We start from the raw sequence: 16570 nt of genomic DNA, 5'->3' as shown, positions 1-16570 counted from the left end.
AGCCTGAGAGAAGACCAGGTGCAAACAGTGTTTTGAATGCAACTTTTTATATGGGAATAAAGACCTGAAGTTTTAAGATTAGTACAAGATTTGGAAAATAGTCCAGTACTGTATTTGTAAAGTGGCTGAATCTTATTTGTAGATGTAAAATGGGGCTCTACAATTAAATTACACATTTGATGCCGGAATATTTTGTGCTATGTTTTATGAATAGTGAGTTATGTAAATGTATTGAACAAACAAATATTGGAAAAAGGCATAAGTAAGCTGCCATGTTGCCCTAGACTCCGAGGGTATATAGAAAGGGGTTGACTAATGCAGTCTAACCCTCTATGTTCCTACTAGAACGGCGTCCTCAGTGGCCGAATTGCAGATCCACCTAGTTTTTCATTAAAATCTAGTACTTGCAGTACCTGGTTGTTTTTAGATGCATTATTTATTTTAGTTTTTCTTCATTTAGGAACCTACACATTGTGAAGCCAATCCTGAGCTCATCTTCGAGGACATGGAAGTTATGACAGACTTTGAATTGCACAGACTTTGCTCTGAATTTTCAAGCCTTTCTCAATATAAGCTTGAAAAGGAGCTGCTGTTAGATTCTGGAAAGTTTGAGGTTCTTGACCAACTTTTGTCTGACAGTAAGAAAAAGGTGTGATCTATAGGAGTTTGATGTAAATCATTTTTAGTTTCAATTCCTTGTTCAGTTCTAATTCTAGAGAGGATCTGGCTCACTAAAAGACTTTAAATACAGCAGTGCTACAGGGTGCAGCTAAACATTGCGCAAACATGGGCCTGGTTAATTTGTATAACTTCTTGATTAGTTTACAATTTAATTGCTGTATAATATCTAAAAATGTCTTTTAAAAGTGCTTGTTCTGCAAAAAGAAATTAAATATATATGTATATGTGTGTGTATATATATATATATATATATATATATTACACATAACGTAAGAACTAGTTAAAATAACCTGATCTCAAGCATATTCCTTTTTAGTAGAACTTGCAGTGAGAGATTGATGGTGTTATGGGAGAACTATGTATTCAAAGTGCAAGAGTTTGTGAATACCCCTTTATCAAATGCTGCTAAGTAACCCGGTTGTCACAGGGTCGCCATGTTTGTGATGCTGCTTCATCTCATGTAACTAATTTTAGCCTTTAAGAGGAACTGTCATCAGACTTCACAATACATATTGCATTCATTATTTAATACATCTTAGACCTGATGAAATTCCATGTAAGAGTGGCTGTATAATAATTTTTTCAAAATTTTCCTTGGAATTTTAAAATTAGCATTTTATGGGAACTGATATATGCATGACTTCATCTCAATCGCCTCCCACCTAGAGCTGACAAGCTCCTATCCGTGTCCCTCCTGAGCATGTGTGGGATTTCAGCATGATGCAGGGAAGAACAATATGCCGTTTCCCTGGCTCTGCAGTAAAAGAAAGCAGCAGGTGGAGTTAGAAGCTGTAATTCTGCAGTAAAGCTGCTACTAGAAGAAAGGCGCTCACTCACTGCAGATAAAGGGAAGCTGCAGCTTGTAATGAGCACGTGTGAGAGTTCAGCATGGTGCAGGAGAGGAGGGACACTGATAGGAAGTTGTCAGCTCTAGCTAGGAGGAGATTGAGATTACATCATGCATACACTTGATCTCCTAAAATTCTCATTGTAATATCTGGCAGGAAAACTTTGAGAGATAAGAGAATCCCTGCACTGCTGTCGGCATGTCCCCCACAGGACCCTCCCTCTACTCTCCACACGGGCAGAACTGAGAGTTGCAATGGAGCTGGAACTTCAAACCCGCTCTAGTTTTGGCTAGATGGTGAATAGAGCCGCAATCCTGCTTTTATTTTAAAGCCAAGATACCAGCCTGGTTTACAGCTCCCACTGTAGTGACTCTGCTGTCCCGGGCTGTGCTCACTCAAGAGTATTGTCCTCTTTCCTGTTGCACAAGCACGGCTAGGGATAATTAGTAGGGGGGTTAAAAAAAGTGGTCTGAAGGCAACTTTCGGATCCTGCTTGGCATCCTTCAAATTAAATTCTTAATGATAAACTGCTATAAATACGTTAGAATGAGTCGCATAATGAACAAGAAAATTCCAAATGTAAACCGTAAAGCACGTCTTACAAATCCACCCAATCCCCTAAAACTGGCATTTTAGCTCAACTTGCACTTCTACAATGAAATGAAAGTGGGAAAATGTGGTTGAAATTGCAGTGCATTATATATATATATATATATATATATATATATATATATACACAGAAATACAAAAATAGGCAGCACACCATAGATGAAGTGAAAAAAGAAGGGTACTTTATTGGCCCCAAGTGCGACGTTTCAACTCTAGCCACTAGAGCCTTTCTCAAGCCTGAGAAAGGCTCTAGTGGATAGAGCTGAAACGTCGCACTTGGGGCCAATAAAGTACCCTTCTTTTTTCACTTCATCTATGGTGTGCTGCCTATTTTTGTATTTCTGTGGATATTGAGAGCTTGGTCGGTTCTCTGGGATTTGCACCCATCTTTTCTTATTCACCGGTGCTGCTGGATTTTCCTTTTTTTGGCTATATATATATATATATATATATATATATATATATATATATATATATATATATTTTATTCATTACACCAGTCAGTCAGTGTGTTTGGTGTAACCGTATAAATAGTTTTTATTAAAAATTTGTTTTACTTTTTGATACAGCTGCTCTGTGTTCTCTATACAGAGCAGCTGTATATAGCGCTAAAGCCTGCTCCCGTCAGGTCCGTGGGATTGACTGGTTCAGTGACATCAGGTCCTGCATGTCTCTGATACGCAGGATCCACCTGTAATCTATCGCATCTAAGTTATGGTGTGATGGATTACAGGTGGATCCTGCGTGTCAGAGACATGGAGAACCTGCTGACACTGAACCCATCAGTCCCGCGGACCTAACCAGAAAAAAAAATGCCCTTCAAAGGTGTACATAGCCAAAGAACACTATTTGCTTTACTCACTTGCAGATGTATATCTTCTGCACTCCAAATCTAAACTGCATAGAAAATATGCGTGTATCCTTAGCCAAATATAAGCTTAAAGCGTAACTGTATAAAAGATTACAAAAGTTAATAACTAAAATAGTTATTTAATGAACTAAATTTTTATTTTTTTTAACAATGTGCACATTTAAAGGGGTTCTCCAGTCATAAGAAGTTGATGGCCTTTCCTCGGGATAGGCCATCAATATCTGATCAGTGGTGATCCGACTCCCACCACCCCCGACCATCCGCTATTTTAAAGGGACCGCTCCACTTATACAAGCGCTGCTTCCCCTTCATTAGTGTCACACTTGTAGCGGCGATTCACAGTATTACATATTGCAACAAGTGTGTCTGTAAATCTCCGTACAAGCAGATAAGGCATGAGGGGAAAGCAGCGCTCGTCGCGGCCCCTGAAATACAGCTGATCGGTGGAGGTGCTGGGAATCAGACCCCCACCGATCACATACTGATGGCCTATCTTTAGAATAGGCCATTAGTTTCTTATGACTGGACAACCCCTTTAAAGGCTATGTAAACCTTTTTGAAATCCTTTCTTTATAAATTAGGGTTTTTAATTAAAAATAATTGTTACTTTTTGAGATACAGCTGCTTGGTATCCTGTATACAGAGCAGCTGTATCATGCGCTGAGGCCTGAATCCGTCAGGTCAACGGCACTGACGGGTTCAGTGTCAGCGGGTCACCTGTTATCTATCACATCAAAGTTATGAACATAGATGTGATCGGTAGCCGCTCGATACTGCATGTCGCCATGACAACCTTGCCACGATTACAGTTTTCATCTATAGAGCGAGAGATCGATCAAAACTGTAACCGTGGCAAGGTTGTCAATGCAGCAAACCTCTGACCCAATGTTATGTCATTTTAAGATGTGTATTGTGGTTTTCCTTAAGGACATATGTTATGTATTTTCAGTGTTAACATAACTGTACACTTAAACATTATCCAGAACAAGAGGGCCCTGGAGGACTTGAGGTTCTTTTGCTTTCATGCTCCTGTGCAGCTAAAACTATAAGATGAGCTTTGCACTGGAACTGCAACTTTCGAAGAGTAACTGTACTTTCAGCAAACTTCTGATGTGTCAAATAGGTATATCAGAAGTTTGGATTGGTGGGGATAAGGGTGCTGAGATCCCCACCGTGGCTAAAACAAAGGAGCAGAAGCACTCCGCTGAGCGCCCTGCACCTTCGGCTGTGATCTGCTCTCATTAGGCTGAAGACTGCTCATGTAGAACGTCTGACATATCAAAAGTTTTATGAAAGTACAGTTACTTTTTTATTTATTTTTTTCCAGGGTGACAGAGTGGTGTTATTCAGCCAGTTTACCATGATGATGGATGTTCTAGAAGTTTTTCTGAGCCACCACCATCATAGATATATTCGACTAGATGGGAAAACTCCGATATCTGAAAGGTACCCAGAGATAATTATGCGCTTGTTTTTAGTTTATTTGTCCGTATTTTAAACGATATATTGTATTAGACATAGCACACAAGCAAGCACATGATGCTGTGAGAAGGAACCGGAGACGCAATGATGACCGTTTTTGGGCGCTGGTTATGATCTAGGAGGGATGTTTTTTGTCCATTGCTTTTCTGTATAGAGATGTCGTCAAAGAACTGCATTTGTCTTGTAAAGCCGATATTCAGCTGTGGGTTTAAATCTGCGTAGTGATTGTAGGTAATTTCCATCGGTGTTTGCTTTCTGACTGTCCTTTATCTCCACTACATTCGAGCACAGCTGTGATCTACGTTCTGCCTTGCCTCAGTGCCTACAGTCAGTGTGCAGTATCTGAGAGGCTTCAGCTGCCACTCTCCCTCCCCATTCTTTAAACTGCAGCTCTTTATGTTCATATCAATTATATTGCAGGTGCATGGAGTGCCGGTTTTAATTACATCAAGGACATAATGATTATAAACTACAGATAAGTAAGACGCCATTGTGAAAAAAAATGGTCTTATAAGTGCCCCACAAACTGGGAAATGAGCTTCAGTAGTGTAGGACCCAGGGGTCCGGTTTTAACTCAAATTTAAAAGACCGCAGAAAATAGATTGTGCTATTGCATCTAATTGTATTCAATTACTAAATCTGCTCTTCTTTTTTTTATTTATTTATTTATTTTTTTATAAAAGGTTTTCTTAACTTTTTCTCAAAATACAACTAAATCTGCTCTTCTACATGTTTACTTTTAAGTCCGTGTCCCCTGTCACATGGACATATTAAATCACCCATGGCAGCTTTGTTTTGTTGTACTGGCTGAGTATCAAAAATGCTTTTTTAAGATTTAAACCGATTTCTATCTTTCATCATAGGATACATCTCATAGATCAATTCAATAGCGACATGGATATATTCATATTCCTTCTGTCTACTAAAGCGGGTGGACTTGGGATCAATCTTACTTCAGCAAACATTGTAATCCTTCATGACATTGACTGCAATCCTTACAACGACAAGCAGGCCGAAGATCGTTGCCACAGAGTGGGACAGAGAAAGTAAGGACAAGCAGTGATGTATAGCACAACGCACCTTACTACATATCGAAATAAATGTAAACTGTAAAAGGAGAGTGGAACTGGACAATAGTCCCTTAGACCGCAAAACTAGAACAATGCTGTCTGCATAGCATTTATTTTATGGATTTCACGTATTATGCAGCTTTTATCTCCAGTGAACTATTATACAGTGCCCTGCGAAAGTATTCATCCTCTTGGTGTTTTTGCTGTTTTGCAACCTTGAACTAAAATAGATTTTTGGGAGGTTGGTACAATTTGATTTACACAACGTGCCTGCCCTTTAAAAGTGCAAATAATTTTTTACTGTGACACAAACCATAATTAAGACATAAAATAGAGCTTTAATGTGCAGTATTCATCCTCTTAAGTCAATGCTTTGTGGAGACACCTTTTGCTGCAATTAGATGCAGTCTCTTTAGGTATGTCTCTTTTAGCTTCGCACATCTAGACACTGGGACTTTTGCCAATTTTTCCAGGCAGAACTCAGTCAGATGGGTTGCGTTGGTGTAAAACAGTCTACAAGTCCTGCCACAGATACTCAATTGGATCGAGGTCTGGGCTTTGACTGGGCCATTCCAAGACATTTAAATGTTTCTCCTTAAGGGTATGTGCACACACACTAATTACGTCCGTAATTGACGGACGTATTTCGGCCGCAAGTCCCGGACCGAACACAGTGCAGGGAGCTGGGCTCCTAGCATCATACTTATGTACGATGCTAGGAGTCCCTGCCTCGCTGCAGGACAACTGTCCCGTACTGTAATCATGTTTACAGTACGGGACAGTTGTCCGGCAGCGAGGCAGGGACTCCTAGCATCGTACATAAGTATGATGCTAGGAGCCCGGCTCCCTGCACTGTGTTCGGTCCGGGACTTGCGGCCGAAATACGTCCGTCAATTACGGACGTAATTAGTGTGTGTGCACATACCCCAATACCGAAGGTATTTTAAACCTTAATGACTGAGCAATTGAGTAAGTTTTTTTCCATCGTCGCATTCAAAGAGCTATAACTTTTTTTTTTTTTTTTTTTTTTTTCATTTTTGCGTCGACAGCTGTATACGGACTTTTTTTTTGCGGGACAAGTTGTATTTTATAATAGCACCATTTTGGGGTACATATAATTTATTGATTAACTTTTTTAGCGGGGTACTGGAGAAAAAATTTAGCATTTTTTTGCGTTCTAAATTTACGCTGTTTACCGTGTGGTATAAATAACATAATAACTTTATTCAGCGGGTCGTTACGATTGCAGCGATACCAAATTTAATTTATATGGATTTTTTTATGTTTTCCTATTTTTACACACTAAAAACAATTATTTTTTTTTCAAAATTATTTGCTTTTGTGTCGCTATATTTCAAGAGCCATAACTTTTTTATTTTTTGACCGATGCAGTTGTATGAGGGCTTTTTTTTGCGGGACGACTTGTAGTTTTTATTGGTACGATTTTGGAGTAGATGCAACGGTTTGATCACTTTATCAAATTCTTTTGAAGGAAGGATGAACAGAAAACAATTCTGGCGTTGTTGTTTTTTATTTTTTTACGGCGTTCGCCGTGCGGGTTAAATAATGTAACAGTTTTATAGTTTGGTTCGTTACGGACACGGCGATACCAAATATGAGTAACTTTTTACTTTTTTTCATAAAGTATTTTGTAAGGGGAAAAAGCGTGGGTGTTTATATATTTTTTTTTTTTTTACTTGGGACATTTATTTATTAGAATTTTATTTAATTTTTTTAACTTTATTTTTAGTCCCACTGGGGGACTTTACTGTACAAACTATTGATCGCTATTATAATACTTCAATACTTCGATATTGCAGTGTATTATTGCCGGTCAGTGTGAAACTGACAGGCACCTGTTAGGTCATGCCTCTGGCATGATCTATGAGGCAATTACTAAAGGCAGACCTGGGGGTCTTTGTTAGGCCTCCAGGCTGCCAAAGAACCCATCGGCACCCTGCGATGCACGCGGGGGATGCCAGTGGGATGAGAGAGGGAGCCCCCTCCCTCTAAAATCACTTGGATGCGGCGCTTACAAGTTTTCAGCTTTATTTCTATTTATTTTTTATTCCACTTTAAGGCTATGTTCACACGGAGTATTTTGCCGAGTTTTTTGACACGGAAACCGCGTCGCAAAACTCTGCAAAAACGGCCCGAGAACGCCTCCCATTGATTTCAATGGGAGGCGTCGGCGTCTTTTTCCCGTGAGCAGTAAAACTGCCTCGCGGGAAAAAGAAGCGACAAGCCCTATCTTCGGGCGCTTCCGCCTCTGGCCTCCCATTGACTTCAATGGGAGGCAGAGAAAACGTATTTCGCGCTGTTTTATGCCCGCGGCGCTCAATTGCCGCGGGCGAAAATCGGCGTGCAGGGAGAGGAAAATCTGCCTCAAAGTTCCAAACGCAATTTTGAGGCAGATATTCCTCCCCCAAAATACTCCGTGTGGACATAGCCTAACAATAAAGACTACTTTGTCGGGTCCATTACATAAAATTGCATTTAAAATCCATTCTAATTCCAAGTTGTAATGCAACAAAACTTGACAAACACCAGGGTCTGGGGGTAAATACTAGCGCAGGGCTCTGTACAGTTGATGACCTGTCCCTCCAGGAGAGGGGTCAAATCTTAGACCCTTTTTTGCTCCTATTAATCCAGAGGCAGAGAAACTCGAGCAAATCTTTCCTAAGAGGGGAGGGGGGGGGGGATTCTTCCTTCTAACATGAATTTGTTATAGAAGACGTCAGACATGTTGACTAATATATCTGTCTGGTTACCTCTACCCTTCAGTCTCAAACATTTGTATAAGGATTTTGCCACGGATCTCACGGTATGCATTGCAAAGGGTAAAATCCACAGCGAAAATCTGCAATATTTACACAAGAATGAGCATGCTGCGGATTTGAAAACCATTTCTGAAAACCTCTATCTGAATTGTACTGTAACATGCAGCAGATTCTGATCATCATTTGCTACATGATCCTTTTTTTTTTTTTTTTTTTTTCTTCTAGAGTATCGTTTTGTTGTGTTATACATGTAGATACTTTTGTATTTTACACCTTGTTGAAAGTTTGTTGCACACTGTAAACCCTTAAATTAGTCTTACATAATAAATGGAAGTCTACTGCACCCCACAGTTTCCTCTATAATGGCAGATTTAATGGGAATGGGGTGCAGACGGCCCTGTTGGCAGATGTAGAAGAAATAAAAAGGATTAATTTTTAGTTTCTGTGGGAGAATATGCTATCAGACTAGTTTGTCTTTCCCTCTCCCTATTAAAATAGACATTCAAGCTTGTTCATGTTTGGGGAAGTCTGGCGAGATGGTGTTAGCTGAATGAGCACAAGGCTAGCTTTAATGTGATACTATACGACAGAACGCGGAGTTTGTACAAAAAGTATTGCATTATCAGTAAGTTGTTTTTTGTTTTGTTTTTTTAAGGGAAGTTATTGTTACCCGATTAATCGGCAAAGGAACTATTGAGGAGTCCATGCTAAAAATCAGTCAACAAAAGTTAAGACTGGAGCAAGATATGACCACCTCCGATACAGGTATGAGTCAGATTTCAGTCTAAAATATGTCTGCTGTTGAATAAAAAATTATAAAATGTAATATTTCACTAAAGCATATGCCCAGTTGTGGTAATACGTTAGATGTAAATAGTACCTTTTTGCGTAATGTTTATCTGCTAATGTTTTTCTAACTAGTGGCCTGCTTTGTAGCTCTGCTCTAATAGGCAAAAGCAGCTATGACCATTTCCTTCAGCTTGAAGTAAGCCTAGTGAAGTTTAGCTAATGCTGTGCCTTCCTGTACTCTGCAGTTATTGCATTTGGTGGTGATTACTTACGCAGGAAGGATCTACTAATTCCGAACTACCGCAAATTAAATCACCAGTGAGATAAAAAATTTTGCAAGAGTTTCCGTAAGACCGCAGTAATACAAACACTAAAATGTGCCAATACCCTGTCTATTCAAACATCTATTACCATGGTGCTAGTACTTTTATTCTGCCTTCTACAGTGAAGTTCAGATAATTTAGTAACATTGGGACCACATATAAATAAATATTTAACAATATATAAATATATGGTTAACCCCTTAGGCCTCATGCACACATCCTTCACCGTTTTGACGTCTGTTTGAAACTGATCCGTGTGTCCATTTATAACTTCCCTGTGCTTTCCGTCTTCACTCCGTGTATTTAGTTTTAAACTGACGTTGTACTTAATTTTGTCTTCCGTTTTTAAAATGGAAGGTATTAAAATTAACTTGTCACATGACACAGGGAACACCCATAGGAACGTCACATGATCGGTTTGGCGCAGTTTTCTCTAGCTTTGAGCATAACCGAGCAGAACAGGGCCATAAATAATGAATTACAGCAAAGTGCAATGTGAGTATTTACTACTTTTCTGACGCTGTGCACGAGTTCCCTGCTCCCAACGACACTACAACAGCTCCTTTTGAAAGCTCCTCCCACGCGGCATCCTTTTTGTACCGTCGTGGTACGATTCTGCCCGCGTATCCCACAGTTCTGGGTGGTCATGCACCATTGTGATCAGTCGGTCAACGTCCATCTTGTGTGTTGAATGCTGTGAACTTTGGAACTTTGTCACACGGATGCCTTCTGTGTGCCGTCCGTTATTTTGACGGACCCATATACTTCAATGGGCCCCACTGTCCCTGGACAAAAGTAACGGAACCATCAAAACAACGGAAGTGTGCATGGCAGCATTGAAATTAATGAGTCTGGGTGCTATCAGTTAAAAAAAACAAAAAAACGGATAGCACCCTGAAGAGAATAACTGAAGTGGCTTCTATGAGCCATAACTTTTTTATTTTTTATTTCAGACAATGGAGTGGTGTGAGGGCTTGTTTTTTTGCGGTTATAGTTTCTACTGGCACCGTTTAAAGTACCATATAATGTACTGGGAAAGCGAAAAAAAAATTGAAGTGGAATTGGAAAAACCGGCAATAACTTATTTTGGGTTTCGTTTTTCCGTCTTTCACCGTGCGGTAAAAACGACAAATTTACTTTATTCTGCTGGTCAATACGATTACGGTGATACCATATTTTTATATAGGTTTTTTTTTTTAGGTTTTACTCTTTTTTTCCAAAGATTTTTTTTTTCCATATTCTGAAAGCCATAGCTGATTGCTGGTACAATACACTGGAATACTAACGTGTGTTGTCATTTTTACAGGCATTTGTTAAACCCTGCCGAAGAGTGAAGGCAGACCTGGGGGCCTTCATTAGGCCCCTGGGCTGCCATGACAACCATTGGCGATCCTCGATCGCGCTATGGGGCAGCCGATGAGCTGTCGGAGGTGGGGTGCCCCCTCTCTAACTCCTCTGATGCTGCAGTGGCAATTATTCCTGGCCGTTTAACCCCTCAAATGCTGCGGTCAGAGCGATCGCTCTTCCTGGCCGTCTGTCCCGGATGTTGGCTGTAAAACACAACTGACACCCGCAGGGTATGGAGTGTGCTCACCACGAGAGCGCCCTCCATACTGATCCGCCTGCACCTTGACGTAAGTGCACATCTAGGTGCGTTAAGGGGTTAAACACATTTACCGACCGATCCTCTGTCATCCAACGTTCCAGCCCTTTGGCGTACAAACTGCCTTCTGCTACAGCCAAATATTTAAATTTTTGCGTTCAGTCCAGAGCACCTGCTGCTATTTTTATGCACCCCAGTACCTATGTGTTTTGTGCATAGTTGAGTCGCTTGGCTTTGTTTCCACATCAAAGGTGTAGCTTTTGGGCCGCAATTCTTCCATGGAGACCGCTTGTGTGGCCAGTCTTCTCCTGGGTCCCACTGGTTTCTGCCAGTTCTAAGCAGATGGCACTGCTGGACATCTTCTGATTTCGAAAGGAAGTAAGCATGATGTGTCTTTGATCTGCTGCACAAAGTTTCCTTGGCCAACCACTGCGTCTATGGTACTCAATGTTGCCCGTTTCTTTGTATTCTTAAAAAGATCTTGAAACCCCAGTCTAAATCTTTGCCTTGGAGAGATCTTGCTAATGCAGTGCAACTACATTGTGTCTTGTTGCTATGCTAAGTCTTGCCATGGTGACATGAAACAGTCTTCCACAACCTCCCCTTTGTAGCGGGGTTTGGCTGTTTCTCACCCAGTTCTAAGCGTTCTACAGAGCTATTTCTGTTAATGAAGGTGTTTCAATCTACAAATAACCAATTATACCAAATAGGTGATTTTTTTTTAACTCAACGCAATATCATGTAACTGTACGTGATGAGGCTTAAGGGGAAGTATGGAGCGCGCTCACGGGCTGAGCTTGCTCCATACACAGCGGGTGATTGCTGTGTTACGCAGCAGACACCTCACTGCAACGGGCGTAATCAAAGATCACTTTTATTCCACCTGTTAAATACCTTAAATGCCGCGGTCAATCGCGACCACGGCATTTAAAGTGTTAGAATCCAGGGGGCGCCCCTGTGGCACGGTTATGGCATCCTGGGGCCTAACAAAGACCCCCAGGTTCGCCATCTTTGTACTCCTTTTGATGCTCTGCCTCCATCAGAATCACGATATACTGCAATACATTAGTATTGCAGTATATCATGCAAGCGATCCAACGATTGCTGCTTTAAGTCTCCTGAGGGGACTAATAAATAAAATAAAAAAAGTAAGGCCCCATGCACACGAACGTGCTTTTGGAGGCCACAATTCCCCCAACAATCCACGGGAGAATCGCGGCCCCATTCATTCCTATGGGGCCATGCATGCTCTCTCTCTCGCGCGCGCTCTCTCGCTCTCTCTCAAAAAAAGTGCCCGCTGCAACTCCGTTTTAATCGTCGATATTAGAGGAATCTCCGATCTTTGCCATTTAACACTTTGAAAGCCACAATCAATGCAGGTCGCAGCACTTAAATGGAGACGGAGGGGGAACCAACTTTGATCATGTCACGAGGAATCCCTGTATGCAATCGAGGCCCATACCTAACAGACTGCCCAGGGTTCATGCAAGGAACCCACAGGTTTCTGAGCATATTTAAAGGTCATGCCTAGGTAAAAAAGAAATATATATATTTGTAGTCTTAAAGGCCAAAATTGGCACGGTACTCAAATGGTAAATTTTTTAATAATCTCACCATAACAAAAATACATAGTTGTTACACTTTTAACGATTGTGTGACTGTAGAATAAAGTTAAAGGGGTTGTCTTGGCATGGGGTGGTTTTTCATACTCCTGACCTATCCGCAGGACACCTGGACCCTGCACCTATCAGCTGTTCCGACTGCCTCTGCTTCCAGCAACAAACAGTGTGCAACTTCTGATGCCAGATGACTCAACTGTATATTAAAAAGACTAATTGATAAATTTTATGTACCCCAAAATGGTGACATTAAAAAATATTACTAGTGTCAAAAACAAGCCCTCATAGGGCTATGTCGACCATAAAATTAAAATGGCTCTTGGAATGCGACAAGGATCAATAAATCTTTGTTTTTTTCATTAAGGCCCAAGGATAGACCGGTACTTAATCCTTTCCCGCCGCAGCCATTTTTTTGATTTTCACTTTTTTCCTTCAATATTTCCGTATGAAGGCTTGTTTTTTGCTGGACGAGTTGAAGATTTTCACAGCACCATTTATGTACGTAGTGGGTAACTGGGAAGAAAAATATTTGTGGGGTGGAATAGGAGAAAAAAATGCTTTTCCTCAGTCTTTTGGGTGTTTTTTTTTTGTTTTTTTTTACGGCGCTCACCGTACAGTTAAAACGACACGTTAACTTTATTCCGTGAATCAATACAATTACGGTGATACCAAATTTATATACATTTTTTTTAATGATTTACTACTTTTATAAGAAAAAAAACTCAGAATATGGTGACAAAACAAGTTTTATTTTTGATATCCATAACTTTTTAAAATTTTTCCATATTTTGAGTGGTATGAGGGCTTATTTTTTGTGGGGTGGGGCGAGCTGTAGTTTCTATTGGTACCGTTTGGGGTACATGAGACTTTTTAATCACTTACATTTTTTTTATTCAATTTTTTTTGGAAGATTAAGTGACCAAGAAACAGCGATTCTGGCGTATATTATTTTTTACGGCGTTCACTGTGCGTACTAAATGATATATTTGAATAGTTCAGACTTTTACGCGTCTATACCAGTTATTAATTTTTCATTCATTTTTTTTGACATTGTGCTTGAGGGAAAATGGGGGGGGGGGGGAAACATTTTTCCTGGTTTTACCTTTTTTTTTTTTTTTTTTCACTTTAACCAGGAATCGTTGGATCGCTTGCATGTTATACTGCAATACTAATGTATTGCAGTATATCGTGATACTGACACACTCCTATGAACTCCTGCTGTTAATTACTGCAGTCGCTTTTAACCACGCATTTAACGGGTTAAACCAGCGGGATCCTGCTGGTTACCCTGATGTGTCGGCTTTAACACACAGCTGACCGGCTCGTTCTATGGAGCGGGCTCAGCCCGTAAGCCCGCCCCATGCTCCCCATCCCCCCCGACGTGCGCCATATGTAAACGACGGATGTCGGGAAGGGGTTGTCCACTAATTTTATTTATAGAATATGAACTCATACAGATTTCTAATATATACGTATTTAAAATTCTGCTCGCATACAGTTCCTTATATCAGTGTAGTTGTCTTTGTCTAAAAAAAAATAATTATTAAATAGTGTAGCCCACGGATTCGTCCATAGAAATGTATCCATAGGCTAACTGAGTAGACTAAAGATGGCGGCCGTCGTGTAACCCACGTCATTCAGGTAACACTGTTCAGGTATATAAACAGGTGAATAATGGGTTATTGAGGAGCAGAAGCTATAAAGTATTTCTACTGACTCATATCTGTCGCTGTCTGAGAGGAGCAACTCTTATGTTCTTCTTCCTGTCTCCTCTGTGTGTGTTTCTTTTTAATATTTAATTTTATTAACATGACCACATCCCCTTGACAGCAGGCGGCCGTTTTAAAAATTATCTAGAGGCAGCTATTTTACTGTGCCTGTATTTACTCTTAGGCTGGGTTCACACGACCTATTTTCAGACGTAAACGAGGCGAAATATGCCTCGTTTTACGTCTGAAAATAGGGCTACAATACGTCGGCAAACATCTGCCCATTCATTTGAATGGGTTTGCCGACGTACTGTGCAGACGACCTGTTCTTTACGCGTTGTCGTTTGATGGCTGTCAAACGACGACGCGTAAATTGACTGCCTCGGCAAAGAAGTGCAGGACACTTATTTCAGACGTAATTTGAGCCGTTCTTCATTGAACTCAAAGAAGAGCAGCTCAAGATTTACGGCTCGCAAAATGCGAGGAGGAGCATTTACGTGTGAAGCGAGGCAGCTGTTTTCTCCTGAAAACAGTCTGTCTTTTCAGATGTAAATGCCTGCTATCGTGTGCACATACCCTTACTCATTAGTCCTATTCACATAGCCCATGGATGTGGCCTCAACACATGTATGTCATGTAAGGGCTTATTCAGACTACCGTATATGTGATCAGTGTTACGGCCGTTTGTTTTGTTTTTTTTTTTAACGGCCGTCACACGGCTGCCTGTATCTTTTATGGTCTGTTCACACGGCCGTTGTTTTAACGGACAGTGTGTGTGAAGGGCCCGTTGAAAAAAATAAGACGTCCTATTTTTGTCTGTTTTCACAGATCCCGTAATAGACAAGTCTGAGGGATCTGTGAATACGGGTCCCGCACGGGTAGGACTCGGATGTGAAAACTGACCATGTTTAGTCCTATTCGGTGATCCTGTGGATAATGCCATTCTACTGTGACGGGCCTCATGCAGAATTTCTATTACATGTATATTAGAAAACTGTACGAGTTCCTATTTGGCAAGTTAAAAAAAAATTAAACTGGGCACCATCTTTAAGGGGTTAATTGGAATTCTGGACCACCACGTCTCCGATAAATGAAATGTTAATGTACATTGAAGACCTTTTATTTTTTTAATTTTGTATGCAAAATACTAACTGTTTCTTTTCTTAATTGACTAGGTGATGAAGGAACTATACCTCTAGACATGGCAACGCTTCTAAAAACATCACTAGGGCTTTAACAAGACTCGCTGTGTGCTTGGTTCTGGAAATGCCGTTTAAAGCCAGTGTTTTTTTTACTGTCCTTATGACTAAGAACATCTGTACAGCTTTCCTTCAGTTTCCTAAGAATAGCTGCTATTTACATGAATTTAGTAAATTTGAATTGTATATAACATAACACCGTGTACTATTTCATACCTGCGGCGACTGAATAAACAACTTTTTGGAAGAAAAAAAAACGCTCTTGATATGAGAATTAATGTTTGTAACAATAAATTTGTTCGTTCTTTAGATGTCCGTATTTTTGTACTATATCCTTTCCCTACCTCTTTTAGGCTGGAATCGCACGTGCAGTTTCCGTAGCATTTTCTGATGTTTTTTTTTTTTTTTTTTTTTTTTTTTTATCTTGTGCCAAAGCCAGGAGTGGATCCAGAAATTAGCAAAAAAAAAAGTATAACGAAAAGACATACTTCTCTCTTTTTGTAGCCACTCCAGTGTTTGGCTAAAAAAAACTGCAACAGAAACTGTGTGTGTGATTCGAACCTAATGCTGTCTGCTGGATTCTAACGTATGTGTATATTTTATGTTTAGTTGTTACGTGTTTCTTCAATTTATTTCTATGCCATTGACTAAATTGTTTATGGTTTTGTTTTTTACACTGCAAAAAATGAATAAAATATATGCAGAGTCCTTCCTCTGTTATGTCAGTAGGTTTTTTGCAAATAGATTATAAAAAAAAATATTTCTAAGTTGATATTTTAGAAAAGGTCATGTAAGCGAGGGCAGAAACAACTTGACTACATATGTCCTTGAATGATCATTATCCATATTGTTTTTAGAGGTACCATAAGCCTCATTTACATATCGTTTATTCCTCGTTATGACAAGCAGCCACAGTATTTGTCACAGCTGACCTAAGCTATATTGTTTTAACTTTTCCTGAACCGCCACTTGGGGCTCGTTCAGACG

General features: G+C 40.2%; 1 protein-coding gene across 3 annotated transcripts in view; it reads left to right on the top strand.

The window, feature by feature from the left end:
• The window catches only part of SMARCAD1 (SNF2 related chromatin remodeling ATPase with DExD box 1), a 102131-nt gene extending 85840 nt beyond the window's left edge, over nucleotides 1–16291 (top strand). For all 3 annotated transcript variants that reach the window (XM_075860659.1, XM_075860660.1, XM_075860661.1), the window contains exons 20-24: nucleotides 461–649; nucleotides 4337–4455; nucleotides 5355–5537; nucleotides 8997–9106; nucleotides 15560–16291. In XM_075860659.1, the coding sequence (XP_075716774.1) occupies nucleotides 461–649; nucleotides 4337–4455; nucleotides 5355–5537; nucleotides 8997–9106; nucleotides 15560–15621 (663 nt within the window). In that variant the 3' untranslated portion in view covers nucleotides 15622–16291. The remainder of the gene's footprint in view (nucleotides 1–460; nucleotides 650–4336; nucleotides 4456–5354; nucleotides 5538–8996; nucleotides 9107–15559) is intronic.
• Nucleotides 16292–16570: the final 279 nt, after the last annotated feature.

This window comes from Rhinoderma darwinii, chromosome 1 (assembly GCF_050947455.1).
Source record: "Rhinoderma darwinii isolate aRhiDar2 chromosome 1, aRhiDar2.hap1, whole genome shotgun sequence".
Classification (NCBI taxonomy): Eukaryota; Metazoa; Chordata; class Amphibia; order Anura; family Rhinodermatidae; genus Rhinoderma; species Rhinoderma darwinii.
Note: the sequence above shows the minus strand (reverse complement) of the source record. Positions and strands in the feature narration are given on the sequence as shown.